The 21035-nt window shown below is 36.5% G+C and overlaps 1 protein-coding gene across 17 annotated transcripts in view; it reads right to left on the bottom strand.

Annotated features, from left to right (window-relative positions):
* LOC134729329 (zinc-regulated GTPase metalloprotein activator 1A-like) overlaps nt 1–17020 on the bottom strand; it is a 47371-nt gene extending 30351 nt beyond the window's left edge. For 2 of the 17 annotated variants that reach the window (XR_010110340.1, XM_063597870.1), the window contains exons 1-6: nt 16740–17009; nt 13623–13709; nt 11184–11280; nt 9994–10085; nt 1913–1972; nt 344–381 (exon numbers count right to left, since the gene is read on the bottom strand). Coding sequence is in view for 15 of the 17 variants with exons in the window: in XM_063597870.1 (XP_063453940.1) it covers nt 344–381; nt 1913–1972; nt 9994–10085; nt 11184–11280; nt 13623–13709; nt 16740–16878 (513 nt within the window). In the remaining 2 variants the exon portion in view is untranslated. Of the gene's footprint in view, nt 1–343; nt 382–1912; nt 1973–9993; nt 10086–10296; nt 11281–13622; nt 13710–15646; nt 15766–16739 lie in introns of those variants that run through there. The other 15 variants (XR_010110341.1, XM_063597872.1, XM_063597860.1 and 12 more) reach the window with 11 other exon arrangements.
* Nucleotides 17021–21035: the final 4015 nt, after the last annotated feature.

Below are 21035 nucleotides of genomic sequence, written 5' to 3'. Positions count from 1 at the left end.
CTTTATCAAGCTCAGCTTCTTCTATGGAACAGAAAAACTTACCAATATTGGGGTTGAATCCTTGTGAAGAGTTATACATACCAAACTCTATCCTAACCCCATATGCTTATTACAAATTATAATTCCAAATTTTATCACCAACTCAAACTCAGAGTAATAGAAAAGAAATATTTAACACAAACTAATAATTAAAACACAAATTTCATCTATTGTTCAGGATATCTTTTTGAGAAAGGTTTTTGTTAAAGAAAATTTCAGCTACAAACATAAAGAAAATTAAACAATCAATCCCCATATTCCCAGCTCTCAATAATGAGCCACTCATAGCAATCTTTCAACTTACTTTTAATCCATATTTTGAATCCACAATAGTTATGATACCTACAAAGGAAAAAAATTTTAATCACTTTTTAAAAAGAATGTTTATTAATATTTATGCAACCATACTTCAGAATGAAAATTAAAACTAACCTATTTCAGTTCACAAATACTACTCAATAAAACAATGTACTGTTTTTTTCTCTTGCCAGTGCTGCCATTTAATTAAATTCCAGTAATAAGTCAATGTGTTTCCTGAGTGGCTAGCACTACTTTAAGGCACTAGAGAAGATATAAAACAAATAAAAATTTTAAATTAAATAAATAAGAAAATAAGATTTCCTTGGCATTGAAAAAGCTTACAATCCAAAATATAAGTCAAATTTCATAACATAGTCAAATGTGATAAGTACATAAGACAGGTTATTTCTAGTTTATTTTCACATAATCAAAATCAAGACTTTTCTTAAGATTTAAATTATTGCCTAAAGAATGAGACATCTTAAGGTATCATTCCTAACATCTCTCACCAAATCCAAATCCAACTCATAAATGTTTTACATAACATATGCCTAAGTTTCCAAACTACCAATTCATTTTGCAATCTCTGAATATATGCTGATAACAAAAGAATGAGTTTAATTATGCCTAAGGAATTCAACCAGTTACCCGCCACATATATTAGAGCTCAATGATGGGGCCCAGCTTAATAATTCTTAAATTTCTTAATGATTATTACTTTTGAAAAAGTAAGAAAATTTCGACTGGTTTTTAAAAAGGTGAAAAAGGGAAAGAGAAAGGGAGAAAACATAGTCGCTTAACTAAGAAAGTTTCTAATATATTTTAAATGAAGGCATGTCATTGCCCAAAAGTGTTCAGGTAAATAAAGTAAGGGAGGAGTGTTTAATTCTTATCTTCAAGAGAAAATAAAATCAAAAATATGATCCTCATATTGCCTGGCGGATTAAAATAAAAGGCTCTAACATTATATTAAGGGCATAAATCAAACAACAGAGGATACAGAAAACCTACAAAGCATTTTTTTTTTTTTAAGAAAACCTTAGTGGAAGCACTAAATTCAAAGTTGAGTGACATCGAGTTCCACCACTGTCTGGGGTTTTTTAATCTATATGAACAAAGATTTCATCATTAAACTAAAGTGTGAAAAGAACAACAATGCAAGGAATTAAAGTTATAATATGAATGAACAACAATAAGCTTAACCATAAAGATTTTACTTAAAAACAAAAGAGGCAGGGTGTGGTGGCTCATGCCTGTAATCCCAGCACTTTGGGAGGCCGAGGCTGGCGGATCACCTGAAGTCAGGGGTTCAAGACCAGTCAGGCCAACATGGCGAAACCCCGTCTCTACTAAAAATCCAACAATTAGCCAGGTACGATGGTGCACGCCTGTAGTCCCAGCTACTCGGGAGGCTGAGGCAGGAGAATCACTTGAACCCAGGAGGTAAAAGTTGCAGTGAGCTGAGATCATGCCACTGCACTCCATGCACTCCAGTCTGGGCAACAAAGTGAGACTCTGTCTCAGAAAAAAAAAAAAAACAAGAAAGATAAAAGAAAACTGTTTTTTAACTTACCATCAAGGTAAATATCACTCCCTAATTCAGCATCAACCCAAAACATAGAAGCCACTGCACCTGAAAATATATAATATTCATCAAATAAAAATATTTCTTCACACTGAGAAACATGATTCTATCCATGTTTTAATTTGCCCTGATAAAACTAACAGGTAAACACATATATCTTCTTATGGAAATTATAGTGATAGAACCTTTAACTATTTATAGCAAAAGGGAATTATAGTGACAGAACCTTTTATTATTTATACCCATTCCATTTCCATCTCTCGTTATTTCCTTTAAAAAAGACCAATTCTAACCACATATAAACAAAACATCATTCTTCTACCGATGCCATAATAATTTAATTAACAGATATTATCAAACAATTTGAGCAGTATGGCTTTGTGCACATCAGACTTATTTTTATTTTCTCACCTCTTTAATATGATAATCATTCAATCATAAATAGTGAATTATCACTCTAAAGGAAAAGGAAAACAAAACATAGATAATTCCAAAATCACTTGCCCAAAAATAATTTACTTGCAATCTGTGTAGAACTAGAAGTAAAATTATATACTCTATGGCATTACTAATTATTTCTCACACTATTTATTTAGTACTGTATAAAACCTGGGTCTTAGGAAAAATTTTTCCTAAATAATAAATTAAAACTTGCTTTTGACAGAAATTGGTTCAGTACCAAACCACATACCCTGATTAGTATGCCACAACGCAAGAAAAAGAAAACCGACAGCAAGGAAAGTATTTGATTTTTGAAAGCATCACAGGCCCAGTTAGTGACAGGGCTGTCTAAAAGAATGAGTGTAGGAGAAAAACAAGGATAATCAAACTCATTCCAACGTCTAAAGCTGTCCACCTACTCTGACAAGATGTGGTCCCCCAAGCATCACTCGGTGTCAACAATGAAATACCTGTCAGCTGTTTACAGTGATTACTCATGCAAGATATAGCAAGGGCCACAAGATCTAATGGTTTCCTGATACCTATTGACTTTTTTCCCAAAAACTTAATAGTTTTCCAATTTGACTCAAATAGGATTTGTGAGTAACAGGGGCTGAATCAGTGTCCGTTCTTTACAAGGAAATTACTTTACCATGACGATTATTTAACTTAGAACTGGAGAGTGTCAGTCTCCAAAACGGGAAACAACTGAATTGCCAATAAGAATTTTGTTCACTTTCTTGTCTAAAACATGATTTTAATTAATGAGGGGGAAAATTAAACCTACTGTATCACTACTCCAAACAATAAGTCATTTAAAAAAGCATGAATTTTTTCACTCAGTAAAATATCTAACATACATAAATCATTTTGTAATTTTTAAAAATTCATTGATTTTTATTCCAATAAATAGTTTACAAATCCTACTGTTAATATTTGCCTCTTAAGTTGAAATGCAAGAGTATATTAATGCTTTATTCTAAAACGGGTATTTATCTTTGATATAATACTTGCCAGACTACATGAGAAAGATCTATTTAAAATTTGGATGTAGGTATTTAGGAGGAGTAAAGATGAATGAACAAAATTGATCAGTGGCTCTCAAACCAGGGTGCTTTTCTCCCCAGGGAATATTTGGCAATGTCTGAAGATGTTTTTGGTTGTCTTAACTAGGGGAATGCTACTGGCATCTAGTGGGTAGAAGCCAGGGATGTTGTTAAATATCCTACTCTGCACAGGGCAACCCCCTCACAACAAATAATGATCCAACCCAAAATGTTATTTGTGCTGACACTGAGAAAACCTGAACTACATTTTAGAATCTCCCTTCTTCAAAATCTAATAAAACAAAAAATAAAAATAAAAAATAAAACAAAAAGGCCAACATTTTATTAGCAGCAACCAAATATAAAAGGGCCTGCCATAAATTTTGAAGACTGATAGTCAAAATAAGAAACAAAGTTATAGGTGATTGATGGTCATTCCCAACTCTACCCCTACCTCCAATAAGAGGTTGTAGGGAAATAGTTTACAAAATCCTAAACACTTACCAGAAATACACTCCAAAATGGCAAAAAGTAGAGCCGAGGAATGAATAAGCAACACAGGGAAAAGTCAACAAAAAAATTTCAAGAGTGAGTTTTAACCATCTCCATGCTTTGGGAAGGAGAAGGTCAGGTCACATTCTAGGGCTCAGAACAAAGAGAAATGAGAGGTCTGAGGTCGAATGATGTCCCTATACAAGGCAAAGTAATTTTATTCATAAGCAGTTGGGCAGACCCAAGAGTGAGATACTTGGTACTTCAAGAGAGCAGAGCCTAAAAGCCACATTGCCCCCTTTGGCTCTCTGAATCACCACTTTTCCCTTCTCTTTCCCTCCACTCCAACAATATACAGCTTTCAAACTAGGGCTCAGGAGAAAAACAAACTTGGGTAAGGAGAGTGGAGTATTAAAAATATTTCCCATCAGCACCACATAGAAGTTCTCCCATATCAAGAAGAAACATGTATGCATATGTATTACAGCCTGACAAAAAGAAACACACACATACAGGGAATAAAAAGCAAGAAAGAACACAAAATGAAGAAATGAATAGGGCACACAAGTGGCAAAGAACCCATTCTGGAAGGATACACAACCCAATAAAAACTAAAGAAAATTCTCAACAACTTCATCATAATGAAGAACTTGAAAACAATACAACCTTATAATAAACAAGCTCAAAAGCAAGAAGAAGCAGAATAAGATGAAAATGCAGTTTGTAGTGCTAAAGAAACTTAGAGCCTATATAACACAATGATTTAACCAATTAATTCATTTAAAATATCAAAAACAGGACAGACACTGGAGAAAACAGAATTATTGACAAAAAGAAAGCCTTCAGATGATCACAGCATCTGAAAAGACAAAATCAAAGCAATTAGAATACATACGAAGAACAAAAGAAAATTCAGTATTAAAAAAACTGGTGTCATGAAGTAGAGGATCTAATAATTTGACCAAAAAAAAGTATTCATGGTAATAAGGAAAATGTTCTTAGAAGAACTAAGGGCATATTATAATTTAGGGAAAAATGATTATAAGTGACACTTAGATATACCTTGTTTATATTACTGAATTTCAAAAATAAAGAAGAAAACTCTCAGGCATTTTAGATTAAAAAAAAAAAAGTGCCTTCAAGGAGGGAGGGAGAAAAATCAGACTTTTCTACAGTAACACTAGATGTCCCAAAATAATAAAACAGTGACCACAAAGTTCTAATGAAAGTGTTCCCAAACAAGTTATTTTTCAGGAACGAAAGCAATAGACAGACATTCTCAAGCATTAAAGAAAACAGCAAGCATTGAAACTCAGAGACTATAATACTCACAAATTCTTCCTAATAAAAGGAGAAAACATTGCACAAAGAAATCCAGCCAATCAAACACTAGGAGATTACGGAACAACATTTACAAAGTTGAGGGGGAAAAAAGTGTGACTGATAAATTTTATACCTAGCCAAGTAATCCTTCAAGTAATATAAAAACAAAAGACAAATATTTTGAATCAATGAAGTGTATAAGAACCCAAAGAATGCATGCAGTACCTGTAACTTGAAAAGACTGCCTGACAATGAAATTCAATCAGGAGATAGACTAACTCGGGAATGGAGAAGCAACAGTACTGGTAATGAGCACCAAAACTATTAAAACATAGAACTAAAAGAATTATGACAGAACCATGACAACATAAAGAATATGATCAACATGAAACTAGGCCAATTAATATCCTACAATGGCCTCTAAGTGTTCAAGTGAAAGGAACAGTCACCTGTTTCTCACTTTAAATCAAGAGCTAGAAATGATTATGCTTAGTGAGGAAGTTATGTTGAAAGCCAAGATACGCCAAAAGCTAGGTCTCTTGAGCCAGTTAGCTAAGTTGTGAATGCAAAGGAAAAGTTCTTGAAGGAAATTAAAAGTGCTACTCCAGTAAACACACAAATGATAATAAAACAGCCTTATTGCTGATATGAAGTGGTCTGGATAGATGATCAAACAAGCCACAATGTTCCCTTAAGCCAAAGCCTAATTCAGAGCAACCCTAACTCTCTTCAGTTCTATGAAGGCTGAGAGAGGTGAGGAAGCTAGAGAAGAAAAGTTGGAAGGTAGCAGAGGTTGGTTCACAAGATTTAAAGAAAGAAGCCATCTCCATAACATAAAAGTGCAAGGGAAAGCAGCAAATGCTGATATAGAAGCTGTAGTAAACTACCTAGAAGATGTAGCTAACATCATTCATGAAAGTAGCTACACTAAGCAACAGACTTATTATTTATTTATTTATTTATTTATTTTGAGATGGAGTCTCGCTCTGTCACCCAGGCTGGAGTGAAATGTGCAATCTCAGCTCACTGCCACCTCCGCCTCCTGGGTTCAAGCCATTCTCCTGCCTCAGCCTCCCAAGTAACTGGGATTACAGGCTCCCACCACCAAGCCAGGCTAATTTTTGGTATTTTTAGTCAAGATGGGGTTTCACTATGTTGGCCAGGCTGGTCTTGAACTCCTGAACTCGTGATCTGCCCACCTCGGCCTCCCAAAGTGCTGAGATTACAGGCATGAGCCACCGAGCCCAGCCAGCAACAGATTTTTAATGGAGATGAAATGGCCTCCTTTTGGAAGAAGATGCCATTTAGGACTTTCATATCTATAGAGAAGTCAATGCCTGGCTTCAAAGATTCAAACGACAGGCTGACTCTCTTGTTAGAGGCTAAAGCAGCTGGTGACTTCAAGTTGAAGCCAATAATCATTTACCATCCTGAAAATTCTAGGGCCATTAAGAATTATGCTAAATCTCCTCTGCCTGTTTTCTATAAATAATAAAGCCTAGATGACAGCACATCTGTTTACAGCATGGTTTATTTTAAGCCCACGATTGAGATCTACTGCTTAGAAAAGATTTCTTCAAAATACTATTGCTCATTGACAACGCACCTGATCACCCAAGAGCTGTGATGGAGATGTACAAGGAGATTAATGTTGTTTTCATGCCTGCTAACACAACATCCATTCTGCAGCCCACTGATCAAGGAGTAACTTTGACTTTTAAGTCTTATTTAAGAAATATATTTCATAAGGCTATAGCTACCATAGACAGTGATTCCTCTGATGGATCTGGGCAAAGTAAATTGAAAACCTTCTGGAAAGGATTCATCATTCTAGATGCCATTAAGAACATTTGTGATTCATGGGAGATCAAAGTATCAACATGAATGAGTTTGAAAGATGATTCCAGCCCTCACAGCTGACTTTGAGGGATTTCAGACTTCAATGGAGGAAATAACTGCAGATGTGGTGGAAACAGTAAGAGAACTAGAATTAGAAGGGGAGTCTGAAGATGTGACTCAATTCCTGCAATCTCATAAGAAAACTTTAACTAATGAGAAGTTGTTTCTTATGGACGGGAAAAGAACGTGGTTTCTTGAGATGGAATCTACTCCTGGTGAAGATGCTATGAACACTGTTGAAATGACAACAAAGGATTTAAAATATGACAGAAGCTTAATTGATAAAGCAGGGTTTGAGAGGACTGACTCCAATTTTGAAAGAAGTCACACTGTGGGTAAAATGCTATCAAATAGCATCATGTGCTATAGAGACATCTTCTATGAAAGGGAGAGTCAACTAATGCAGCAAACTTCATTATCATCTTATGAAATTGCGATAGCCACCCCAACCTTCAGTAACTGCTACCCTGATTGGTCAGCACCCATCAACATTGTGGCAAGACCCTCTACCAGCAAAAAGATTATGACTTGCTGAAAGCTGAGATGATCGTTAGCATTTTTTAGCAATAAATATTTTTAATTAAGGTATGTATGTTTTTTAGACAATTCTATTACACATTTTATAGACTACAGTATAGTATAAACACAGCTTTTTTTTTTTTTTTTTTTTTTTTTTTAAGAAATGGGGTCTCATGCTGTCATCCAGGCTGGAGTGCAGTGGTGCAATCATGACTCACTGCAGCCTCAAACTCCTGAGCTCAAGTGATCCTCCCAAGTAGCTGGGACTACAGGCCTGTGACATCATACCCGGCCAAAACGCATAACTTTTATATGCAATGGGAAACAAAAAAATGTGTGTGACTCACTCTATTGTGATATTCAGTTTGCTGCAGTGATATGGAACTAAGCCCACAACATACCTGCGGTATGGCTGTACAGTATAAGAATCACCTGAAGGGCTTATTAAAAACAGCTTGCTTGACCCCCTCCCTTAGAGATTCCGATTCAGTAGATCTGGGTTGGTCAAGAATTTGCATTTCTAACAAGCTCCCAGCTGAGGCTGAGGCTGCCATTCAACATACTACCAAGTAGCACTGGCATAGAGAGATCCCTGGAATAAAATTTACCTACTTGTGTGTGTGTGTATGAAAGTGTGTGTGTGTGTGTGCATGTGCGTGTGTGTGTGTGTGTGTATACAGTCTTGCTCTGTTGCCTGGGCTGGAGTGCAGTGGCGTGATCTCGGCTCACCGCAACCTCCGCCTCCCAGCTTTCAAGCGATTCTCATGCCTTAGCCTCCTGAGTAGCTGGGATTATGGGGTGCGCCACAACGCCTGGCTAGTTTTTGAATTTTCAGTACAGACTGGATTTCACCATGTTGGCTAGGCTGGTCTTGAACTCCTGGCCTCAAGGGATCCACCTGCCTCAGCCTCCCAAAGTGCTGGGATTACAGGCATGAGCCACCATGCCCAGCCCCTACTTGTATATCACAATAGTGAGATGATTACTTTTCAACTTTCTTCTTTGTATTTTTTAGGTATTTAAATTTTTTTACAATGAATGTTCCATCTTTACCCAAACAATAAAATCTTTATTGTAAAGAAAGTTAGAAGCAAGAAACATTAACTTTTTTATAACTACAATTTGTATAAAAGCTTTCTCTGTGATCTTTAGTTTTTCTTTCTTCCTCTGAAAAGCTGAATCGTGTTTAATTAAACTCTCAAAAGTATCAAGTTTTTGTCTATAAAATGGCAAAACTGGCTATGATGAAATAAACTGATACTTGCTATTTCTAATAAAAGCATACAATATATTTTTCTTTCTTACCAGATTCAAATAATATTTAATGCCAACATATTAGTCCAAGTCCTATCATCAGTCAGATTTATCAGAAAGGTATGAAAACCCATGCCTACTATAAGGACCAAAATAGCCTAATTCAATACTACTTTGAAAACATGGGGATGATGTTATTATGTAATTGTTTTAATTACAATAACCACTGATCACATTTGAACTCTCAGGATACTTCAATATTTCTTTTGGACAACTATGACCTGTTTAGTAAATTACCCCCAAATACTTTAACATAGTCTTACAAATCGCCCCAATGCCAGAGACCCAGATCAAAAAGAAAATAATGGTATGGGTCAGATTCACAGAATAAGCACTAACTTTTATGCAAACTGAAAATAAAGATTTTATCTAAAAGTTATTTGGGGAAAATAAGCAGACTTTATCAAGAATTAGAGCTTGGTAAGAAGGTAACAGAAACCCATTGTTAGAAACAGGTTGACTCTGTGTAGCTTTCCATAGTAGAGTTTAGAGTTTCTTGTCATGATTACCTTATCAATGCAGTATAATAACTACTTACACAGCACTTACATTGTATTAGGTATTATAAGTAATCTACAGATGATTTAAAGTATATGGGAGGATGTGCATAGGTTATAGGCAAATACTACACCATTTTATGTAAGGGACTTGAACATTAATAGATTTTGGTATCCTCAGAGGTTCTGCAACTAATACCCCATGGATGCCAAGGGACAACTGTACTTAGAGGTAGAACGTCTCTGCTCTTCCTACATGTCCTTATTTTTAACAACTTCTGTTCTTACAAATAATCCTAAGTCAATCAATAAAACTTCAAATTCTATTAACAGCTTAAAAGTACCAAGAAATACTCTGATCATTCATTCAACTGCCAAAGAAAATGAGAACCGAGTACTTTTCCTCTTTTAAACCAAAAAAAGTTTTTGGTTTAATACTAACAAAAGCTTTAATACTCATTTTAGATATTCCACTAATACATCTATTTACAATATATCACAGAACTATATTCTGGTTATTAATAATCTCACTTCTTACCAGGATCTGCTAATCCAGTGGTCTCTAACAGTATGTAATCAAATTTCCCCTTCTTTTGCATCAAATTCTCAATAGCTCTAAGGCCATTGTCCCTGGAGAATACCAAAACATAATTTACAGTTAACTACCTAAATATTTTGAAGTGATTATTATAAACACTTTAAAATGTATTCAACAACCCAAGACAAAAGTATCCTTAGGAATGTGAAAATTTAACTCACTTCTAACCTTCTAACAAAATGTCCGTCCCATATTTACCAGTGAGAAAACAATAGATGCATATATATAATAGGGAAAAAGAAATCATATACATAATAATACTTTATTAAAATTAAAAGCAGAGGAAACTTTATCTGACCAAGTATCTTTTTATAGCTTTATGAAATTTTTAAAAACCAACATACAAAATAATGATAAAATTTATTAACTATAGTAGTTTAATATAATAGCTAAAGGGACACTGATATTAAACACCATATAATTCTATTTTACATTAGGATGCAAGGTTTTAATTTCCTTTTTTCTTATTTTATCAAAAGTGAAGGAAAATCCTTAATAGATTACATTTTGGTTGTTCAAGAAAGTCTGTTATAATTTTATCCTTGCCAAAACATTTGACACAAAGTCAAATACCTAAGGGAGTAAATGATGCCGAAGAGATTTAATTCACTAGAATACACAAAATTAACAGTACAAGTAGTCATTTTTATAATTCATTCAACAAATATTTGAGTGCTACTATGTGTTGGGTAACTCTTCTAGGGTATATGGTAGACTAGTGAACACTGTCCTTGAAAACTTAACTAGTAGAACATAATGTAAGGTTTTTCTCTTTTTTGATAGTCATTTTTTTTTTATAAGGTTGAACACTTAGAAATATGACCAATGACAGATTAAATTCAGAATAATCATTTTTTACATATGAGACTTTCATGCACTAGAGATTAAATAAGCCCTGACATCAAAAGCAATAAAAACTCAATAAAAGGACCAAAACATTAGAGCAGATAGAAAAGACAGCAAGAAACACTTTAAGAAAATGCTTCCTAATAAGTTTATTTTCTATTTGTTTAAAAATACAATGAAGCAAACTGTGTAAATTCAGTTAAATTACTCAAGAAAATTAAAGCTGGAAATATAATCAATAAACATTTCTAGTAAACCATGTACACAGTAAACACATTCCTCACTTCACTGAACAGCAGAGGCAACCGTTTCTAAGTTCCAGCCACTCTTCATAGAGCTCTCCACCTTGGCTGACAGCTAAGGATTTCTCCAGCGCACTTCCTAGAATAATTAACAAACAGCACTCTTTAGCTTATGTCCATTAGCCAACAAAAAACAAAGATGAGGATAACTCAATAATGGAGATCTTAAAGCAGAAACTGCATTTTATAACTTATATTCTTTCATTTTATTCATGCAGCCTCGATATCTAAATTACAGTACACTACATTATTTTACCTTTTATTTAAGATGACTTAAGCCCTGAAAAAGACACATCCTAAACTAATAAACATACCTACTTCCTCCTTAGGCCTCTTACTTGGCCACCCCCATTTCTTAATAAAGTAGCTATCTTGAAGGCATTTTTTTCTTGTCCAGGGTAAACTTTCTAAATAGACTAGTATGTTTTATATACTGGATTTTGTATGCCCTTCAACCTCTTAAGAGACCGCCTTATCTATCTTTTTCTTTTCATTCTTCTTCTAAATTGTTTCTGTTAGACAAACTGCTGAATATTCCCAATGAGTAAAAACCCTAGTTCATCTTGAGGAAGGTTTTTGGCCAGTGTACCATGTGCTCATTTAAAAATTAAACTTATAGGGAGGCCAAGGCGGGCGGATCACGAGGTCAGGAGATCGAGACCATCCTCGCTAACACAATGAAACCTCATCTCTACTAAAATTACAAAAAATTAGCCAGGTGAGGTAGCGGGCGCCTGTAGTCCCAGCTACTCAGGTGGCTGAGGCAGGAGAATGGTGTGAACCCGGGAGGCGGAGGTTGCAGTGACCCGAGACTGTGCCACTGCACTCCAGCCAGGGCAACACAGCGAGACTCCATCTCAAAAAAAAAAAAAAAAAAAAAAAACCTAAACTTTTAGTCAAATTCACATATTTTCCTAGCAATACTTACTTAAGAAAGAATAAACTATATTTGAAATGCTTGTTATCTATAAGAATTATTTTAAATGTTTTACTTTTCCTCTAATAAAGAAATATACCAAATGGTGAAGTTCTAAAAGTCCACTAAGCAAATGAGCTCCCATAAAATCGAGTAGTTTTACACTTACATATTTTTTATATTTCAGCTAGGTATTAATAAAGAGCTTCTAAAGAGGTTGCTACAGAATTCAGACTATATACAGAACATTAATGAAACATGAAGAAAAGTATTGAGAATGCTGTGAAAAATAAAATTGCAAAAATGATCCGGGAAAAAATAAAGAAAATAGTAAGAATAAATGTAATCAGTGTGCAATAGGTTATTTAATAAGATGATGAAAAAAACAGTCTGTTATTAGAAATCTCAGGATTTTTGCCTAAAAAGCACTTTTCTCTTTAGTTTATTAAAACCAGAAATCGAATATAACTGGCTTCCCATCCTGTTCATAAAACCTAGCTCTTTTACTTTTTACAACTGAAAAAAAATAGTACATTTTAAAAGAAATCGTTTAATAGATATTGTTTTTTGGCTAGAAGTGAGCTTTGATTACAATTCATACTGATGAAGAAAAACTCCTATAAAGATAACAGAAGTATTGTGTCTAGAGCTATTTTTTTGACTACAGTTTAATATTTCAGTTGAGAAGTTAAGCACACTTATTTTCACAGATAACTTAAAATACATGAGGATAAAGACCATATGTTTACCTCATTTTTAAAATACTGAGTTTTAACTGCATTGCAGATAATAAACATTAAACAAAGTTAACTAATAACAGAAGCATTTTCAAATATTTTTCATGAGTTGCAATAGAGTCCATACAAAAGTGCCTTTCTAATTCCTAAAAAAAACATTTTTTGGCCAGGCATGGTGCCTCATGCCTGTAATCCCAGCAACTTTGGGAGGCCGAGGCGGGTGGATCACAAGGCCAGGAGCTCAATCAAGACAATCCTGGCCAACATGGTGAAACCCTGTCTCTACTAAAAATACAAAAATTATCTGGGCATGGTGGCGCACGCCTGTAGTCCCAGCTACTCGGGAGGCTGAGGCAGGAGAATCACTTTAACCCAGGAGACAGAGGTGGCAGTGAGCTGAGATTGCACCACTGCACTCCAGCCTGGCGACAGAGAGAGACTCCATCTCAAAAAAATAAAATAAAATAAAAAATAAACGTTTTTTCATATGTCTAGATTTTTACTTCTGGAGTCATTTATTTCAGGTAAAAATGTAGTTTAATTATGTTAATAAGAACTCCAAAGTTATACAAAATAAAATTTTATTAAAACTAATTTCAGTATCTCAACCCATATAAATCTTAACAGAAATTAATCTAATTTTTCTAAAGCTATCCACATCAATACAATACCTTGCATTTTCATTTTTAAATATGGAATATCAATTCACCAGAGGAATAAACAGTCACACAAAATCTTGCAACATGACATTTATTGAACTTTACTTACCTTCCCCAAATTCATTTAAAATGACCGCTACTCTTTTACTATGTTGCTCTGTCAAAATATAGTTCAGAAGTGTTGTCTTCCCAGCACCTATAAAACATATTTTTTGTAAATAAAAAAATTCAAAATAATTTTAAAGATACAAAAAACATATAAAGAATCCTAACGTTTTTGAGAATTTGCATGCTATTTTTCATATATTATTTTAGTAGAGAATATCCTAGAGGATAAGATTAAAGCATCCTTTGAAACCTGTTGCAAAATACTTTATGTAGACATAAAATTTTATAAATATTTACAAACACTCCTACAAGTTGAAACAGTTTCTTCAACCCAGCCTAACCTTCCCTAAAATTTACACACACTCTTTTATTTATAATGACCTTTTATTTCAACATTAACGAGACGCAACTTCAGGCTGACTATATGGCTACTTATAGTATGCTTTAAATAATCTATATAAGTTTTTATGAAATGGGGAATAGAGCCAGGTAGTGTCAACAATGGACAGAATGTTCAGTAAGATAAATTCATAAAGCTATACCAACTTTATCCAGCAGGTGGCATATGAAACCCAATATGTCAATCTCCAGTAGAAAAAAAATAGTCTTGTGAACCGTACACACTAAAATTCATAGAGGAAAAAAAGAAAATCCTAACTGCATAGTATTGTAGTTCAATTGTATGACTATATCATTTCTTTATCTTTTTTTTTGTTGGACATTTGGTTTGTTTCCAGTGTTTTACTATTACAGTGCTGCTAAAAACTTTTACATGTAGGCTATACATGTCTTCTGAAATACATTAAGTTTTCTAGTATATAACTAGATCTTCCTATAACTAGGAAGATTTTACGGAGTATTAGGGTATTAATATCTTTTAGGTCATATTCCTTTCAAAGCTTTTTAAGAGATGAAGGCTTATATTTAGAGTACTTTAGGAAGCTCAACATCACAAAAATATGAAGTATAGAATGGAAGAGAGAGACTTAGGGCAATGAGGAAGATCTTAAAACCAGTCCAAGCCTGAGACAGAGGCCCTGAACATGAGTGTTTCACAGGGCAGTGATGTGAAAACTGAAAGGAAAGGGTGAATGTAAGAAATCTTCTAAGAGAAGATTTACTAGGGCTTTTTAACCATATTATGAAAAAAAAAAACACTTTAAGACATAGTTCATTCATTCGAAGGTTTCTAATACGTTACAGATTTATGCTGGGCCTTGGTGAAAAAGTGAACAAGATAGTCTTTGCCTTCATAGAGCTTAGAAATATTAAGGGAAGGGGGGAATGGAGGGGAATTCAGTGAATAAGGAGGCAATTATGTCACAGGGTGACATATTCAATAGGAGATGCACAAAATGCTATGGAGAACCTAAGAGGGACATCTAGCCAGAGGAGTCACAGTAAAAAAGTACCTATTCCAAGGGGCTAAAACACTTGGCACCTTTGAAGTAACATTAGTTCATTGTGCGGGGCCAATTTGGCAGGCTGGAAAGGTTGGCAAGATCCAGATCCTACAGGTCCTTGTAATTCATGTTAAGGAATTTGAATTTTAACCCATAGGGATGCCACTGAAAGGTGTGACGCAGTCGGATTGACATTTATAAAGATCATTAAGGCTAACATGCAACGAATAAATTAAAGGGCAGCAAGACTCCAGATTAGTCAGGAGGCTTTTAGAGTATTCCAAATGGTTGGGATCACAGAAGCAGGATTTGGGGGGATGGTAACAGATGAAGTTTCAGACATGTTAAGTTTTAAGTTGTAGGACATCAAAATAGAAATTACACAGGTGTGTAGCTAAAGATGGACAAAGGGGGAAGGAGCAGGGAGCCTTAAAAAGAAGCCAGAGAAGCAGGTGGAAAAACCAGAAGAAAAATGTAATAGAAGCCAAAAGAACAGTGTTTCAAAAAGGGAAAATGGTCAGGGATAGGAGTGAAACTATCCCTAGATTCAGCAACAAGGTTGCTGGTATTAATTCTCACTCCTGAGCTTCAGATCATTTTCTCCAATGATCTACTGACCTACCAGTGAGCAACACGGCAAAGGCCCGAGGGGCACGTTTGAAATACATTGTTTTGGACAAGAAATTTGTTCATCTTCTCAGCAGAGCAGCCTCTGAATAACTGTGGGGAAACGCCAAAAATAAATTCCCTTATAAAATTACTTCCGAGCAAAAAACGGGAATAAACTTACAGTCTACAAAGTTTTTAAAAAAACAAAAGCAGTTATTTCTTATTTTTACATAAAAGGTCACGAAGTGGCCCAAGTCTGTACCTGTCTCTAGCAACAACTAGGAATATTATTTCCCGGAAACAGTATCATTTTATTTACATTTCTTAACTTTTTCCAAACTTCTAATACAGTCATATATTTGTTCTAGCCCTTCTATTTAACTGTAAGGTTTAAAAATATATTTCTCAAACTTTTCCAGTAAGAAACTTCCAGTGTAAGTGCATAAACCGCCCTTCACGAAACTACCAAGTTCACAAACTTGTGGTTTCGAGTATCCCTGTACACTCTAAACGTTCTTAGTTTGAGAAATAGTCTTGGAGGACAGAGATTTTATTCTTACTTCCTACGCAGTGGTTTACAAACAGACCTCCAAAAAAAGTGTTTAAGATGGGAGCACTTCCTGCCAACTGGCTGGAGGACTGTGGCTCGTGGGGAAGGGGAATCTACTGACGAAAGCCCCACGTGTCGGGCATTTTACAGACGGGACATCCTTTCATGGCAATAGGTAGGTGGTTCCGGCCCTGTTTCCCAGGTGACAGGTAATTTTCCATTTTCAGGTGAGGTAGATGAGCGTCAGGAAGGTAAGATAACCTGGTAAGAGGTCACAGAGACAATTGGGGGGCGTGTCTTAGCTTCAAAGCCTTGTTTCAAAGGCTAACTTTCCATCTCACTTGAGAAACGGGAATCGAACGCAGAGGGGACCGGGCATCATTAACTCCCAAGATGAGAGGTAACCCCTACGAGAAGCAAGTGACCCAGCCCCTACCTCAAAGACATTTGCTCTTGATCATGAGGCCCCAATGCCTCAGGAGAAGAGGCACCGGCAGCCCGCAAAATCCCACGACACCAGAGTTCACGGCATTTTGTGACTGGGATGGTTAGTTACCTAAATACCCGGTGATGATTGTGACTGGGATCTTGGCGCCGAGGCCAGACTTTTCCTCCTCCTCGCTTTGCGTCGTCTCAATGGGAACCAATTCAGGACAATCCTCTTCCTCATCCGCAGATCCAACAGCCGGTAACATTCCGGCCTACAGCACGTCCCTACCTCAGCTGAACCGCTGGGACCAACACGCCGGACCGCAGCCGCGCACGCCCAGCGCGCCACTCCAGGCCTGCCCGGGGCCTGACGTCATCACATCGCGACGCCAGCTGATCCCGCCCGGATTACCTGGGCTCTGGACGAGAAGTGCCTCGTCCCTTAGCCACACCCCCCGGGGAGGTGGGCTCTCCACGACGACAGCTGGACACGCCCCTGGGCGTGTTCTGTGAACCTGAGCGACGCTGCGGAGAGTCCTTAGGGCGCACTAACCACCTGTCTGAAGGTGTCACTGGCGCCTAGAGCCTTAATAAGCTACTGGCTGTAGGTAGAGCTGAGGCCAGCCTGCTGGAAATCTGGAGTGGGTAGCCTGACCTAACCAGTTCCCACAGGGCATAGATTTTATCAGCTTGATTTTTTAGTCTCATTAAAAAAAAAAAAAAGTTTTAATTCATAGGGGAAAGAATGGAAGGTTATAACATTACAATTTTTTTTTTTACAAGATAATGGCTTTATGTGTGTTGCTAGTCCTTCATAGTTTCTATGTTTCTTTCTTTTTTTTTTTTAATTATACTTTAAGTTTTAGGGTACATGTGCACATTGTGCAGGTTAGTTACATATGTATACATGTGCCATGCTGGTGTGCTGCACCCACTAACTCGTCATCTAGCATTAGGTATATCTCCCAATGCTATCCCTCCCCCCTCCCCCCACCCCACCACAGTCCCCAGAGTATGATATTCCCCTTCCTGTGTCCATGTGATCTCATTGTTCAATTCCCACCTATGAGTGAGAATATGCGGTGTTTGGTTTTTTGTTCTTGCGATAGTTTACTGAGAATGATGGTTTCCAATTTCATCCATGTCCCTACAAAGGACATGAACTCATCATTTTTTATGGCTGCATAGTATTCCATGGTGTATATGTGCCACATTTTCTTAATCCAGTCTATCATTGTTGGACATTTGGGTTGGTTCCAAGTCTTTGCTATTGTGAATAATGCCGCAATAAACATACGTGTGCATGTGTCTTTATAGCAGCATGATTTATAGTCATTTGGGTATATACCCAGTAATGGGATGGCTGGGTCAAATGGTATTTCTAGTTCTAGATCCCTGAGGAATCGCCACACTGACTTCCACAATGGTTGAACTAGTTTACAGTCCTGCCAACAGTGTAAAAGTGTTCCTATTTCTCCACATCCTCTCCAGCACCTGTTGTTTCCTGACTTTTGAATGATTGCCATTCTAACTGGTGTGAGATGATATCTCATAGTGGGTTTGATTTGCATTTCTCTGATGGCCAGTGATGATGAGCATTTTTTCATGTGTTTTTTGGCTGCATAAATGTCTTCTTTTGAGAAGTGTCTGTTCATGTCCTTCGCCCACTTTTTGATGGGGTTGTTTGTTTTTTTCTTGTAAATTTGTTTGAGTTCACTGTAGATTCTGGATATTAGCCCTTTGTCAGATGAGTAGGTTGCGAAAATTTTCTCCCATGTTGTAGGTTGCCTATTCACTCTGATGGTAGTTTCTTTTGCTGTGCAGAAGCTCTTTAGTTTAATTAGATCCCATTTGTCAATTTTGGCTTTTGTTGCCATTGCTTTTGGTGTTTTGGACATGAAGTCCTTGCCCACGCCTATGTCCTGAATGATAATGCCTAGGTTTTCTTCTAGGGTTTTTATGGTTTTAGGTCTAACATTTAAATCTTTAATCCATCTTGAATTGATTTTTGTATAAGGTGTAAAGAAGGGATCCAGTTTCAGCTTTCTACATATGGCTAGCCAGTTTTCCCAGCACCATTTATTAAATAGGGAATCCTTTCCCCATTGCTTGTTTTTCTCAGGTTTGTCAAAGATCAGATAGTTGTAGGTAAGCGGTGTTATTTCTGAGGGCTCTGTTCTGTTCCATTGATCTATATTTCTGTTTTGGTACCAGTACCATGCTGTTTTGGTTACTGTAGCCTTGTAGTATAGTTTGAAGTCAGGTAGCGTGATGCCTCCAGCTTTGTTCTTTTGGCTTAGGATTGACTTGGCGATGTGGGCTCTCTTTTGGTTCCATATGAACTTTAAAGTAGTTTTTTCCAATTCTGTGCAGAAAGTCATTGGTAGCTTGATGGGGATGGCATTGAATCTGTAAATTACCTTGGGCAGTATGGCCATTTTCACGATATTGATTCTTCCTACCCATGAGCATGGAATGTTCTTCCATTTGTTTGTATCCTCTTTTATTTCATTGAGCAGTGGTTTGTAGTTCTCCTTGAAGAGGTGCTTCACATCCCTTGTAAGTTGGATTCCTAGGTATTTTATTCTCTTTGAAGCAATTGTGAATGGGAGTTCACTCATGATTTGGCTCTCTGTTTGTCTGTTGTTGGTGTATAAGAATGCTTGTGATTTTTGAACATTGATTTTGTATCCTGAGACTTTGCTGAAGTTGCTTATCAGCTTAAGGAGATTTTGGGCTGAGACGATGGGGTTTTCTAGATAAACAATCATGTCATCTGCAAACAGGGACAATTTGACTTCCTCTTTTCCTAATTGAATACCCTTTATTTCCTTCTCCTGCCTGATTGCCCTGGCCAGAACTTCCAACACTATGTTGAATAGGAGCGGTGAGAGAGGGCATCCCTGTCTTGTGCCAGTTTTCAAAGGGAATGCTTCCAGTTTTTGCCCATTCAGTATGATATTGGCTGTGGGTTTGTCATAGATAGCTCTTATTATTTTGAAATATGTCCCATCAATACCTAATTTATTGAGAGTTTTTAGCATGAAGGGTTGTTGAATTTTGTCAAAGGCTTTTTCTGCATCTATTGAGATAATCATGTGGTTTTTGTCTTTGGCTCTGTTTATATGTTGGATTACATTTATTGATTTGCGTATGTTGAACCAGCCTTGCATCCCAGGGATGAAGCCCACTTGATCATGGTGGATAAGCTTTTTGATGTGCTGCTGGATTCGGTTTGCCAGTATTTTATTGAGGATTTTTGCATCAATGTTTATCAAGGATATTGGTCTAAAATTCTCTTTTTTGGTTGTGTCTCTGCCAGGCTTTGGTATCAGAATGATGCTGGCCTCATAAAATGAGTTAGGGAGGATTCCGTCTTTTTCTATTGATTGGAATAGTTTCAGAAGGAATGGTACCAGTTCCTCCTTGTACCGCTGGTAGAATTCGGCTGTGAATCCATCTGGTCCTGGACTCTTTTTGGTTGGTAAACTATTGATTATTGCCACAATTTCAGCTCCTGTTATTGGTCTATTCAGAGATTCAACTTCTTCCTGGTTTAGTCTTGGGAGAGTGTATGTGTCAAGGAATTTATCCATTTCTTCTAGATTTTCTAGTTTATTTGCGTAGAGGTGTTTGTAGTATTCTTTGATGGTAGTTTGTATTTCTGTGGGATCGGTGGTGATATCCCCTTTATCATTTTTTATTGCATCTATTTGATTCTTCTCTCTTTTTTTCTTTATTAGTCTTGCTAGCAGTCTATCAATTTTGTTGATCCTTTCAAAAAACCAGCTCCTGGATTCATTGATTTTTTGAAGGGTTTTTTGTGTCTCTATTTCCTTCAGTTCTGCTCTGATTTTAGTTATTTCTTGCCTTCTGCTAGCTTTTGAATGTGTTTGCTCTTGCTTTTCTAGTTCTTTTAATTGTGATGTTAGGGTGTCAATTTTGGATCTTTCCTGCTTTCTCTTGTGGGCATTTAGTGCTATAAATTTCCCTCTACACACTGCTTTGAATGCGTCCCAGAGATTCTGGTATGTTGTGTCTTTGTTCTCGTTGGTTTCAAAGAACATCTTTATTTCAGCCTTCATTTCGTTATGTACCCAGTAGTCATTGAGGAGCAGGTTGTTCAGTTTCCATGTAGTTGAGCGGCTTTGAGTGAGATTCTTAATCCTGAGTTCTAGTTTGATTGCACTGTGGTCTGAGAGATAGTTTGTTATAATTTCTGTTCTTTTACATTTGCTGAGGAGAGCTTTACTTCCAACTATGTGGTCAGTTTTGGAATAGGTGTGGTGTGGTGCTGAAAAAAATGTATATTCTGTTGATTTGGGGTGGAGAGTTCTGTAGATGTCTATTAGGTCCGCTTGGTGCAGAGCTGAGTTCAATTCCTGGGTATCCTTGTTGACTTTCTGTCTCGTTGATCTGTCTA

Source organism: Pan paniscus, chromosome 18 (genome assembly GCF_029289425.2).
Source record: "Pan paniscus chromosome 18, NHGRI_mPanPan1-v2.0_pri, whole genome shotgun sequence".
NCBI lineage: Eukaryota > Metazoa > Chordata > Mammalia > Primates > Hominidae > Pan > Pan paniscus.
This window is presented reverse-complemented; position numbering and strand designations above follow the sequence as displayed.